Genomic DNA, 13,897 nt, shown 5'->3' on the forward strand with positions numbered 1-13,897 from the left:
TCAGCGCCGGTTGTTCAAAGTACCTTCTGGAGAAAGGGAAGGAAACCAGTGTGACTTTGCAATGTCTACAGGACCAGGTGGATATTTTAGCTGAAGGAAAGCCTATAGCATAGAGACTTCACTACCTACTTGACTCCTTTACTCTGATAAATCGCTTACCTTGGAAGATTGACGATTGTCATCATGACTTTTTCTTTTAATGTACCATTGATCACTGTTAAGCCCTCAGCAGGACGACTTTAACCTTGTCGTACGAGGTCATGATATCCCTAGAACCGATCTTGCGAAGCGCGGTCTGAAAGCTGTAGCCATATAGACGCCAAAACGCCCAAAATAGGCATGTAGGGAGGTTGACTAAGATTCATTTCTAATAACCTAAGTTATGGATTGACTGGGAGCAGTGCTCTTACCCTGTGTCTCGGAGTGGAAGAATATATCAGCGGATTAGTTGCGTTCGGAGAATCCCAGTTAGGCTAATATAAGTAAGAAGCCGTTCTGTTCTTCGCTTGCTCTTGAACAAACCACGAATCTAGAGAATTTGTATGGCGGAGATAGGCATTTGCGTCATCATAAACTAGACTGAGGGTCTTTTCTCTAGTTTGATATGCGAAATGGGGATTTGAATATAGAATCGTAAATTGAACTCAACGATGATTGTCTCAAGGAATCCAGAGCTATGTACATTCATTCCTACACCAGGCAGCAAAAAGTAATGTTCAGATCGGCGGAATTCAGAAGCACAGTTTACTTTGATTTGAATGTTCACTGAATCGATTGTTGACTTCACGATGGTGTGTGCCACCAAGGACATATGTACCGTCCTAACTTGGGATGCGCAGAAAGCGACGAGTGGGGCGGTGAAGATCTTGGCCACGCCAATCGCAAGAATGAGCCCGGGCCCTGGGTCGCTTGTCCAAGGTGGTTGGGAAGTATCATCGCCAATAAGCACGTTATTCTCATTGACAATCACCGGTCAAGGGAATCATGTTCCATCATTCCAAGCCACGTGTGGTGTTCAAGACCCCACTGTGAGCGAGACAAAAGTTTGGGACAGCCTCCTCGTTGAAGGACCATGTGACGACGCCGCAAGTCTCGATGTCGACGTCCAAGAGTCTACAATTGGCTCCCTGAATGTGGAACCGCGCTGGTGAGGTTTCATTCGGGGAGCCAATTGTAGACTCCTTCGATGTCGACATCGAGACTTGCGGCGTCGTCACATGGTCCTTCAACGAGGAGGCTGTCCCAAACTTTTGTCTCGCTCACAGTGGGGTCTTGAACACCACACGTGGCTTGGAATGATGGAACATGATTCCCTTGACCGGTGATTGTCAATGAGAATAACGTGCTTATTGGCGATGATACTTCCCAACCACCTTGGACAAGCGACCCAGGGCCCGGGCTCATTCTTGCGATTGGCGTGGCCAAGATCTCTCGAACTCCACCTCCCCACTCGTCGCTTCCCGCGCATCCCACGTTAGGACGGTATGTCCTTGATGGCACACACCATCGTGAAGTCAACAATCAGAGAGTTAAAGGTGTTACTCGCTCATGGGGCTGACACAGGTTGTCTCGCCTCCCTAGGAAGGCGACAGAAGGGCTTGAACTCAGCGCGGAGCAGGAAGATCGTGCGAGCACCGATGTGGTACTCATGTTTCCGGAATTGATCTGGATATGTCAGTCTTAACTCCCAAGTGAAGAGGCGTGGAGATGGGGAAGAGTGGATTCCATGTAATTCTCTGTCTTACATTTCACGCTGAAGCTTGAAGCACGAGTGGTGGTGTTTTGCTTCTTGGGCACAACGGCACCTTCGATGGAAGATACTGCTGCATCAATATCATAGCGGGCAGGTCACTTGTCGGTGCCGCATCTCTTCGGCACCTCTGGTGGCTTCTGCACAAGATCGTTGTCAGCCAGGCCAGTGTGGGACATGGCAAGGCAGGTATGTTGGATGGAGGCGGCGAGGTTTGTTGATTGACGCGTGCTTCCAACCTTCTGGTAAAAGGAAGCACGAGATGGATAATGCCAAAGAAGATAAAACAAACGATAAAATGCGAGAGAAAGGATGGCCAAAGCGATGAACAACGATGGTTGGAAAGGTCAAGAATGAAAGGAGAAGAGGCACCAGGACAGAGAATTTATAGCTTCGAAGGAGATGGGACGATCACGGGCCTTCGGTGATGCTCGTGATTCCCGTGACATCACGAGCCTTCGATCACGGGTTTTTCATAGCAATGGAAAACGAGGCTATTCCCACATCCATTTTGGGGAAAGGGCGGGATTGATTGATAGAACAGCGCGATACCGCTTCAAAAGGCCGAATACCCTCGACCTAATTACCAGCTGACGTCCTATCTTCGATATATTCCGTTGACCATGTCTATAACCTCCGGAAGAATGTTGATACAGCTCCGACTACTAACAAGAGATGATACAGCCCAGGTTTGGTCAAAGGGATAGTGTAACTGTGTAACTGCCAACTGGTGTCGGATTAGGGTCACGTGGGCATGTGACCCAATACCTGTTTGCACACTTTGCACCGCTCCCTGTGCGGCTGTGCCTACTTTCATGTTTCTTCAAGCTTCTGATAGATTGCATTCTGGCCCAGCTGAATTGAGTCAAGTTTGGCGTCAGCCCTTCACAGATAGAACATTGGAAGTTTGCAGTTTGCACTCTGGAATGATTGCATTCTCCTAAATGGACTAGTTCACGCATAGAATTCCAGCTTCCAGTGGCGCAATTCGCCGCTTGTAGGCTGTTCTTTGGACATTCATACAAAGACAGGCTGTTTCCCAAGGCTGATTTAGTCTCCAGAAAGTCCCACCAAAGACACCAGCTTCACTTGATTTAACTCCATTCCCGCATTCCTCCGAGGCTCCGTTTACACATAAGCCCGCGGCAAATGTGGCAGTTGCCCGGCTTTCGAAGATGGAGTATGACCGCTCATGGTTCAAACATCGCGTAGAAGATCTCTATGTCAAGAAACTTGGACCAAAGTGTGGAGGTGCTTATCTCCAAGGCGTTCAATTGTGTCTTGGTGCTCCCAACTTCCTTTATCAACACAACCGATGACCGACCTTGGCCTTCGCGTTCCGCAGATCTGCCACCACCCAGTTATGACATGGCTTTTATGATTGCATTGGTTTTTATGATCGTTGGGGATGGATACCATAGAGCGGTTTTGGTTTGTTCAACTATGCATACATGATCAATCAAAGTTCTATTAACCTGTTGGAGCCTAACTCGTACGATAGTCCGGCACATCACGTTTGTTGACACGCGCCAGGAAAGCATTCCTAGTATACTTTCCGGAAGCAACAACCCGTGGCCAACATGCGGGCTCTAGTACAAAGAGAGCCTCGAAGAGTGGGAGCCTATCATAAGCCAAGCTGCCAAACATAAAACCCAAACCCATACGAGAAGCCATGGGCTTTTTCCATCACTCAGTCTACCAGAACCCGAATGGATGCATCCTTTGTCCACCTCCCTCGCTTCCCGCGCATCACACGTTAGCTCCTCCACGTCAATCTCCCGGCCTTTCCAAAATCAGGCACACCTTTCCAATGTGTTAACCACCGGCGAGGTAATTGAACGCATCGACCACTCTGGTTCGCACTCCGCTCTGCATCTTTGCGTCACGCCGCGAGCGCGGAATTCTCGCGCCGCCACCGTGTCTTTCACAATGCAGAGGAAGCCCACATCCAAGTCTGATTATGGATTGTCATCATACATCAGTTTGACGGCTCCAGCCAAGAACTCGCTTTTCTCCTCAACACAATGCGAGTTATAGCCTCGTTCCCCATTGCTATGGAAGGCGGTGACTGAAGACATAATTCGGATTCAAACCCCATTTCAAATAGTTTTCAATTGACTGCCACCTGTCAGCACGAGTGGTTTCTTCGTTTAGTCGTGAGTAGGTATCCATCCTTCACTCACGAGTCACGACTAAACGAAGAAACCACTCGTGCTGACAGGTGGCAGTCAATTGAAAACTATTTGAAATGGGGTTTGAATCCGAATTATGTCTTCTAAGACGGTATGTCCTTGATGGCACACGCCATCGTGAACAATCAGAGAAGCAAAAGTCCTACTCGCTCAAAAGGGCTGACACAGGTTGTCTCAACTCCCTAGGAAGTCGACAGGAGGGCTTGAACTCAGCGCGGAGCAGGAAGATCGTGCGAGCACCGATGTGGTACTCGTGTTTCCGTGGGTGGTCTGGATATGACAGTCTAAACTCCCAAGTTAAGAGGCGTGGAGATCGAGAAGAGTGGATTCCATGTAATTCTCTGTCTTACATTTCACGCTGAAGCAAGCTTGAGGCACGAGTGATGGTGCTTTGCTTCTTGGGCACAACGGCAGCTTCGACGGAAGATACTGCTGCATCATAGCAGGCAGGTCACTTGTCGGTGCCGCCTCTCTTCGGCACCTCTGGTGGCTTCTGCACAAGATCGTTGTCAGCCAGGCCAGTGTGGGACATGGCAAGGCAGGTATGTTGAATGGAGACGGCGAGGTTTGTTGATCGACGCGTGCTTCCAACCTTTCTGGTAAAGGGAAGCACAAGATGGGTAATGTCAAGGAGGATAAAACAAACGATAAAACGCGAGAGAAAGGATGGCCAAAGCGATGAACAACGATGGTTGGAAAGGTCAAGAATGAAAGGAGAAGAGGCACCAGGACAGAGAGTTAAGTAGCTTTGCAAGAGGCGGGACGATCGGTCACGAGCCTTTAGTCACGGGCCTTCGGTCACCGCCTTTCATAGCAATGGGAAACGAGGCTATTCCCACGTCCATTTTGGGGAAAGGGGAACAGCGCGATACCGCCTCAAAAGGTCGAATACCCTCGAATTAATTACCAGGTGACGACCGTGACGTCCTATCTTCGATAATTCCCTTGATCATGTCTATAACCTCCGGAAAAATGTTGCTACGGCTCCGACTACTAACAAGAGATCATAGTTAGTATCCGAGTTTTTCTATCCATACAGCGTAACAGCCCAGATTTGGTCAAAGGGAATAAGGGATAGGGTGCCGTGCGGCCCGTGTCGGATTAGGGTCACGTGAGCATGTGACCCAATACTTGTTGCACACTTTGCACCGCTCCCTCCATGTAGGCCGTTGCCTGTGCCTACTTTCATGTTTGTTCAGACTTCTGATAGATTGCATCTGGCCCAGCCAAATTGAATCAGTTTTGGCTTCAGTCATTCACAGATACTCAGATAGAACATTGGCATTTGACAGTGCCCACTCTGGAGTGAAATATGAATGCATTCTCCGCTCAAGACATGCGGAGGCAAGGCCGCAAGAGAGTGCAGATGGGGCTGGGACTCAGGAAGTGGATCAGAGTGATCTCAACCGAGTCCATCCCGGGCGAGGCCCAGTTCGATGATCGTGAGAATGGCCATATTCGATTGGGTTGCATTCCACGGCGGGGTTTCAAGGTTGAATCCATCAGAGCATCAGAAGCCACCACGCCGTGTCACCGCCCAGATGGAATTATCTCCAAATGCCCGCTACCATGCTATCGCCGTTGGTATAGCTTACAGGTGCAAACTGTATAAACTATGTGATCGCCTATGCCTAACCCTCATAAGAGAGACTGGAGCGTCGGGATATTGGGGGTGTTTACCATATACAGGTCAATGTCCTTCCACTTCAACGCATCATCTTCCGCTTCATAACAGGAAGACAGTACAAAGGTTCCAGGTCGGGCTGAAGTTGAAACCGTCATATTTCGCAGCGTGTTCAATTGAAAAAGGACACGGACTGTGGGAAAGGCTATATCACAGGCAGCTACTAAATGATTCGTGATAGCAAACACCTCGTTGATGCTAAATGGCGGCTGCTCTTTCGCGGTCTTATCAAGGTCGTGCTCTATGACCATTGTTTGAGCCAGCTATTGGAGTAAGTAAATTAACATATATCGTATCATCATGATATCGGACTATTGAATTCATACAGAACTGATGTCCTTTCCAAGCTGGTAAGGAAATCAGAGGACCCTTTCATTCATCCAGTACATTCTGAAGAAGCGCACAACTGTCATGAGACTACCTAGTAGAGGGAACTGTACCATACTTAACCACTCTGCTAGCAAAAATGATAATAATCAGGTCGCAGCAAAAATATAATCATCGCCCCGCCCATGATAAAGCCGCTGAGCTTAAACCTGGAAACCTAGCAGTAGTTCAAAATGGAGTTTTGTCCTAGTTGAACGGTACCTCTGTCTTCTGAGGCAGCATCCACCTTGTTCTCTTTACTTTGCGATATACGTATGAACGTCTTTTTCGCGGAACTTTGACTCGTATCCGGTTCATTCCGCTTCCAGCGACGACATACCCAAGATAGTAAGATCCATTTGTGAGCATTCGACTGTAAGGCTCGCGCTTGTCTTCAAAGGCTCGAATCACTTTAAGCATTTGCTCGTATTCACGTCTGGCGGAATCCGGCAACCATCCATTATCTCCCTTGTCAATCTCTTTTTTACAACGCCAGAACATAGGCGATCGAACTTGTTCCACTGCCGTCCTTGAACACTCGATAGTGGTTCTTAGGTCCCTTGGCGACGGGTGGTCAACTCGGAGGATTCCTTTGGCGATATCACCCAGTGGGGGATTGTCGCGCATGGTTAAAGGCCGGTTCGTCCATCTCTGAAGAGCTAGAATAATACCATTAGTTAGAATTCTTATTTGCGGTGTGAAGTAATTAGCTTACCATCTTTTGGGCGTCCGCATTTCTGGATCCTCCCGGTGGTTCTCCGGCGGCCAAATACAGTGGAAGCAGGTAAGCCCATATGTGGACCAGTCGCTTTTGCCCTTGAGACGGGGCTGCATCAAGCCTCCAAGAGTAGATGAACCTGTGGACTCTTCTCATCTGAGTTGCAAATCTATGTCACTAGTACGTGACACTGGCCGCGACATCAGGGTGTTGGGAGAATAATTTTCTCTTCTCGCAGCGGAATGGCCATCGGCATTACCATCGGTTGGGGTATATCGTGTGGTAGACTCAATGACCGGTGACTATTCAATTTACCAGGCATTGTTCACGTACGTCTGCCTGAGGAAGACTGGCTGGTGGTATGTGAACAGCCATCCATACTCAACGTCAAGTTCCGACATATACTGAATCGGCTGGGCTAGCAGTTCCGCCTGTCATCGTCTCTGTAAGAACAGGCCAAGAGATCGTGCTCTTCAACCCAAGGGGCCTTTAGCTCTCCTATAGCTTTAAGCCTAGGTCAGAAGGGCTAGTTAGTTCGTGGCGATGAGGGCGCAGTCCGGGACTTTGTCGTAAGCAACACCAGAGGCTTTGTTAAAATCACCGAAACTTATACTGATATCTTGAGCGTCCAGGGCCGCTCCAATGGTCTGCCCCACCGACTGTTGGAATCGGCCCTGAAGGCCATCTGGCCATGTTCGTCCCCGAGTAACACCTTTTCATAGTGTATGTCACGCGAGGCCAACTCGTGGTCGGTCACAAACTTTGACCAGCGCTGGGTGCATCGAAGTGATGGCGATCAGAAAACTAACAAGTGAGGCATTAACGGTTTCCTCATTGACTCGTTGCAGACCCTCAGTTTCACCGAAAGGCTCGCGTATCTCACGCTGGTGGTAATATGGAACCTCGAAAATACCTGATTTGCATCAAAGTTTTCCACGTCGCGACTGAAATTCTGCCCTTCTCGTAAAGGCCCGACGAAAGAAGTTGGATGTAATGCCGATGAAGTAGTATGGTCCGGGCGAATACGGAGTACTGGAGGCGCCCGAGGGGGCACCCGCAAAGCGATCGACCGAATAAAAAGAGGCATAGGCCCAGAAAAATGATGGGCGCTATGAGAGATGAAGGGGACGATGGAATCACAGATAATAAGATGGATGAAGGAGAGAAGTATCTAGGTGTGAAGCCTATATATGCGAGGAAGCAGAGGTCACATGACCAAGAAAGCAACCTATGCTGCAATTCTGACGTTCATTTGTTGCTTTTGTCGTGATCATCAGACGTGTATGAAGAGGGTTGAGCGACGGGCCGAAAATAGTCATGTGGTTGGGTTGATGAGTGACGTCTGTCGAGTCCAGGTCCTAACCGGCCCTTACATTTTCTACCAAAATTACAGACCCTCGCTGTGGCCGGTTAGGTATGACGAGAGGGGGATTGAAAGGCCTCTTGACTAACTTCTTTCTTCTTCGCTTTTCTTTTCGTCTTCAATCACTCATCATAGTTGTTGTTCTAGCCTGAATGCACTATTTCACCCAAAGAACTGACAACAGCTAAGGTGAAGCTCGATGGTCCACATATCCTTCGGGTACAACTCCTGGACGAGGAATCTCTACAAGGTTAAGTGTCACTTTCTTGAACAATAGATCAGACGCGGCACGTGTCACTCTGGGATGATTATGATTATAATAATACTCTAATTACCTCGATTTAGCTGGCTTTACATACATGCTGGCGCTGTGAATCATTGGGGTAGTAGGAATATAGTCTTGCCAGTTGGCGGGGGCTTGCCAGTTGACGGGAAGCTCGCTAACAGTGAACAGCTGGAAAGAGTGGGTGTCAGCCCACTGGACGACTGTTGGAAACTCGCTTTGCGCATTTCCGACCAGTCGGCCTCCAATGGAGAAAGGTAAACTATAACAAAAGAAATGATACAAAAACAAAATGGGTGTCATGGTAGAGAAAAGGTAGTTAAGTGGTAGTAGTAGTGGTAGTAGTAGTAGTAGTAGTAGTAGTAGTAGTAGTAGTAGTAGTGCTATTTAACGCCCAGTGTGTCGCAGGTGCAGCCTGCGTCCCCGGACCTCCCGAAGGGTATGTGGGCGTGCCACGCTATGGAATTATATACAGTAATATACATTAAGGTACGCCCATAGATGGCAACTCTGGCTGTGATAGCGGGCACGTTTGGCCCTTGTGACTGGTGCCCTCCCCGACATGTGGGATTCTCCAGGTGGTAGTTAAGTGGTGCTGACCTTAGTTACGGAGTAGACTAGGTTATTGAAAAAGGACATCGATCACATGACATGCTCTCACCGCCGACTGGCAAATGACTTACTCCGTACAGTAGTCGGTTTAGGCCTTTAGGGACCGACAGCGTGGGGAAGGGGGATCCACCGCATGGGGCGCTGGGGCTGATTCTGTTACAACAGCATACAAATAGGAATAATTACTACACCCAACATATAACCCAAAACACACTACACAGGCGAATCCCTTTTATAGACAACAAAATCAAAACTCAATCAGAAATTGAAACTCAAATTCGGCGCCTGAAAAACGAGGAACCCGTGGGGTGATGTTGTTCCGTGCCGGGTTGTATTTAAGACTGGGCTCGGCGCCCCTCTTCACACCTAACACTTCTCCCCCCACACCTTTCCCCTCCATTCCTCAGATCTCTCCACCCATTTTCCATCAAAATGTCGAAGCTTTTCATTGGGTATGACTGCCACAACCGATCGTCCCACGATACCTACTAACAAATCCCTTTCTAGTGGTCTTTCCTGGAACACAGACGATCAAAGTCTGCGCCAGCGCTTTGAGGAATTCGGCGTCGTCGAGGATGCTGTGAGTTTCCCTTAGAAGTTTACCTTCTCATTGCCACGATTTCTAACCTCACCATCCTCTGTTTAGACCGTTGTCAAGGACCGCGACACCGGCCGCAGCCGCGGTTTCGGTTTCGTCCGCTACGCCACTGAAGATGAGGCTACTGCCGCGATGGATGCCATGAATAACCAGGAGTAAGCAGCTGAACAACATCCTCAGATTGATTTCTCTCATTTTCTATTATGAGATGAGTAAAACAATCCAAAACAAAAACAACGAAACCAAATTCTTCGCGCCTGGATCCAGTGCACAATCTTGCTGTCGCGATTCAGACGCGACGTAACGGTGGTTATCGATCAGATTTGTGTTGACACCCACCCTCTTTCTTTCAGATTCGATGGTCGTCAGATCCGTGTTGACAAGGCTACTGAGCGCGCTGCCGGTGGCGGTGGTCGCGGCGGCTTCGGCGGCGGCGGCGGCGGCTTCGGCGGTGGCGGTTACCGTGGTGGCTACGGCGGTGGTGGTTACGGCGGTGGTCAAGGCGGCTACGGCGGTGGCCAAGGTGGTTATGGCGGTGGTCAAGGTGGCTATGGCGGTGGTCAAGGATACGGTGGTCAGGGCGGCTACGGTGGTCAACCCCAGGGTGGCTACGGCGGCGGTTACTAAGTGTCTTCATCTTTTCTTTCAAGGTTCCAATTCTTTCTTGAACATGGGAGGTCATAAAGATCCGGGAATGGCTGTGACTTATTGCTGCGCTGAGAAAATTTCGCTGGGCCAGAGCGACTCCCACAAACTGATATCATGAGCCTGGCCCTATTACAGAACCGAGCACATCCAGAAAACCACTAGGTTACTTCTAATCGATAATGAATAATCGATCCCGAGTCTGTTTTATCCTATTCAATCCTCTTTGGATTCCTGATCTACGTTGTGCGGGATAGTACTCGAACACACCTCGAGGGCCTCATGTGTCTACTGTTCGCCCCGCATTCTTAAGGGAGACAAAGCCGGTCATAAGGTTTAGCCGGCAGAGACCACATGGACTAGTCGTGATTTCTGCAATATACTGATTCTCCTTAAGGCAATGTCACAATCCCATTCGTGTGTACCTGAGTACTCCCACGGATCTGATATCCAAAATCTAATCAGTTCCAAGAATCCAAGGGACGATCATAGCGAGAGCGGGGAAAAGTGGAGACGGATAATTTAGGGCCTTGGCATTGATCTACTGTGTACTACTAATACGCAGTTCGGAGTACTCCTCCGTGTGTACTGTGTACATACAAGTTACAAGTTACAACAAAGAAAATGCAAAAATAACCCCCTGAGCTATATAGCCAAACACAAGCAAGCGCTAATTGAAATAAGATGGTCGTCAAAAAGTGAAAGCTATGGCTAAATCAGCAGACGCCCAAATGCAAAACATTGTAAATTCAAGTAAATCCCAAAACATGTCGCCTGATATCGTTTCCGTCGTGGTCGTTACAATATAGACTGGTGAAGGAGGCAAACGATGACCTTCTACCAGGATGGATCTAATTATTCCTCCTCGCCATTCCAGATTGTATATGCTAACTCCTCTTCCGAGTATTGGGACTGAGCCTGGATGGTCTTGACTGGCCCGTCTGGAAGAGCGGGTGTCTCCCCGATAGATAGAGGGTTGGGCTCTGCAGGCGCAATCAAGGATTGAACGGTCGCTTCCAGAGTTGTATCCGCTGTCTCCTCAAGTCCAGACGGTATGTTTGCTGTAGACTTGATGGGCTCCTCCGATGTAAAGGTGGAGTCAGCGGCGATAGGCAGCTGTTCGGAAGATACCACTGAATGTTCAACAGTATCGACTGAGGAATCCGGTATATCCTCAGGTGTAGCGGGAGACTTAAGGGCACCCGCAGATGGAAGAGAAAGAAGTGGATCGAGTTGAGACTGGAACTGGGGTGATGCAGAAGTCTCCGAGGACTCTACGGAGGTTGTAGGCCCAGGAAAAGTGAGGTGAAGGGAAGTAGGCTCGATTGACTGGGAGAAGATATGAATCTCCTCAGCTTCAGGGGTAATCACAGACTCAGAGGTCGGCAGAGAAGCAACTGAACTCGAGATCAGCATGTCGCTCGCAACTAGTGAACTTGCAAGAGAAACATGTGACACAGATGAGACATCGCTCAGATCTAGAGAAGGCGAAGATGCTCCGCTCCCGTGGGGCAGGCCTTGTGAAAAGGAAGCAGGGTCAGAGTACAGCCGTTGGCGAGATCCCATGGCAAGGAACGCGACAAGAGCACTGAGGAAGAGGAGCGCAAGATTGCGCCGATCAGCAGCCAAAACACGGATGTAGTTGAAGAGAAGTGTCGAAAGAGCAACCTCATGTTCCTTCTTCTGCGATCTCACATCCGGAACAGGCTGGACCCGAGCTTCGACCCCAGGGAAAGCCTGTCTGAATGAGACCCCATCAGATCGGAACGACCCGACATCACTGACCATCCGCGCATGGCTCTGTCTCGGCGACTGCAGACTCCCCAGCGGAAACCCATGCTCCACGTTAGCCAAGGACGCAATCTGCATCTGCGCCGTCTGGCCCTGCCCCTGAGCCTGGACTTGCTCGGCGACAATCATCTGCGCCTCCGCAAGTCTCCTCTCCAGACTCCGGCGCACATCAGAAGGCAACCAAAGCCCAACTTCCACATCCACCTTCTCCATATCCCGCCACGCAGCCGCCCATGCCCCGGCACGCATTAGCCCATTCGCCGCAAATACCCTAACCTCCCATTTGCGGTTGCTATCGCCGTGCCGCACATGGCTTCCGCAGTCCGGACACTCATCACCCTGCTCGCCGTCCGTCTCACTCTCGCCTACGTCTGAAAGCTCCCCCTCAGAACCCGATGCAGAGCTATGCTCCTCACGTCCTATAAAGTGCCCGTTCTGCAGCCGCGGACGGACTAGCTCCAGACTTTCCAGAAGTCGCTCCTCGAGCATATCGTACAGGTCCTGCGGATGTGAAATCAACACGCCTCTGTCCCGTACCACTCCTGAGCCAACGCATTCCTGCAGACGCCGCCAGCGGCGCCAATATTCCGCTGGTAGCTCATCTTCCAAAATTTCCTGGTTCCTTGGATCCGACGCGCCCGGCACGGGGATAGACGGCGGGAGCAGGGTGCAGTGAAGCAGGACAAGAGGGGCCTCCTTCTTAGGCTTCGGTTGCTTCGAAGCGGTGGCGGAGTAATACGGTGATCGTTTCAGCGGTGATGAGCCAGGAGATCGGAATACTGCTCTGCGGCGCGGAGGCGTCAGATATTCGTCGTCGTCGGCTTCGTCTTCCGTGTGCATCTGCATTGCTCTGACAGAACTCGGTTTCCGGAATGCTGCTTCGCGCTGTCGGATTGTGCGGAGGTTTGCGGGTGTATCCTCGAACTCTCCGAAGCTCGCTTCTGACTGTTCTATTCGGTAGCCGGCTAATTTTTCGTGGATATCCATGTCGGACATTTCATTCATTTTTTGGACGCTGTGAATGCGCACGGAGGTTGGGAGGGAAGATAGAGAGGAGCGGCTTGATGCTCTTGATTTTAGATGTTCTAGTTCATCGTCTACCTCGCGGCCGAAGACATCGATTGTTGAGTGGCGGGTTGAGGAGGACGATGAGTTGTAGTCATAGTCATGGGCGGAGGGCTCGTTGCTATATTCTAGGGAGGAGACGAGGAAGCCTTTCCCTGGGGGGGCGAATGGCTGGGGGCTTAGGATCTCTGTCGAGTCGACTGCTGAGACTTGTTGACTATCGTCGGTTAACTGCGCCATGAGATTATCATGCAATGGGCTAGCCGGGGTGGTCCTGGTTGTTCCGAGGGAGCGAAGGGAAAGATCTTGAGAGACTTGATAAAATCAGGTCTCACATACCTTTCTCCCTTTATGTGATCGTGGAATAATAATCCAAGGCGCTTGTAATCGTCCGCGTGTTGACAAGTCATTCACCGCCCGTTGTGCCGGGCAACCGACACCTGACACGTCGATCATCAAGCCACAAGCGGTGATATCCGGTGGTAGCACCTCCATAACCCATAGGCCATGAGGGCTCTGGGTTCTGTGACTTCTGTCGACAGATCTTTGAGCACACTGAGGTTGTGGTGTTTGAGTTATTTCGCACTGAGATGGAGAGCGAGCAATGTAAAGTTGGAGTCCCCTCCCACTTCCGCCTCCAGGGCAACATCGATAGCCTCGGACAAATGCTGCTCACATGCATGATGGATAGATTTTGGAAAAATTCTGTATGATCTGGATGATCATGTACTCAGGCCTTAGATCCCAAAAATCATACTAATGCTAATTTGAACCCAGCCAAAACCCCAGGCTATCTAGTTCTGGCCGAGGATATCATCCAACAAAACGCC

General features: G+C 49.9%; 2 protein-coding genes across 2 annotated transcripts; one reads left to right on the forward strand and one right to left on the reverse strand.

The window, feature by feature from the left end:
- Positions 1-9,400: 9,400 nt before the first annotated feature.
- On the forward strand, positions 9,401-10,193 carry N7515_007470 (RNA recognition motif domain-containing protein; the record flags this gene model as incomplete). Its single annotated transcript, XM_056668214.1, has 4 exons — positions 9,401-9,420; positions 9,476-9,548; positions 9,615-9,721; positions 9,860-10,193. 4 exons carry the CDS (start codon positions 9,401-9,403, stop codon positions 10,191-10,193), a joined length of 534 nt encoding a protein of 177 aa, XP_056521810.1.
- Positions 10,194-11,066: 873 nt separating this feature from the next.
- Positions 11,067-13,307, reverse strand: N7515_007471 (uncharacterized protein; the record flags this gene model as incomplete). Its single annotated transcript, XM_056668215.1, has 1 exon — positions 11,067-13,307. The coding sequence occupies one exon, from the start codon at positions 13,305-13,307 to the stop codon at positions 11,067-11,069; it is 2,241 nt and encodes a 746-aa protein (XP_056521811.1).
- Between the last annotated feature and the right edge of the window lie 590 nt (positions 13,308-13,897).

Source organism: Penicillium bovifimosum, assembly GCF_028826915.1.
Source record: "Penicillium bovifimosum strain IBT 22155 chromosome Unknown utg000005l_segment0_segment0, whole genome shotgun sequence".
NCBI classification, from domain to species: domain Eukaryota; kingdom Fungi; phylum Ascomycota; class Eurotiomycetes; order Eurotiales; family Aspergillaceae; genus Penicillium; species Penicillium bovifimosum.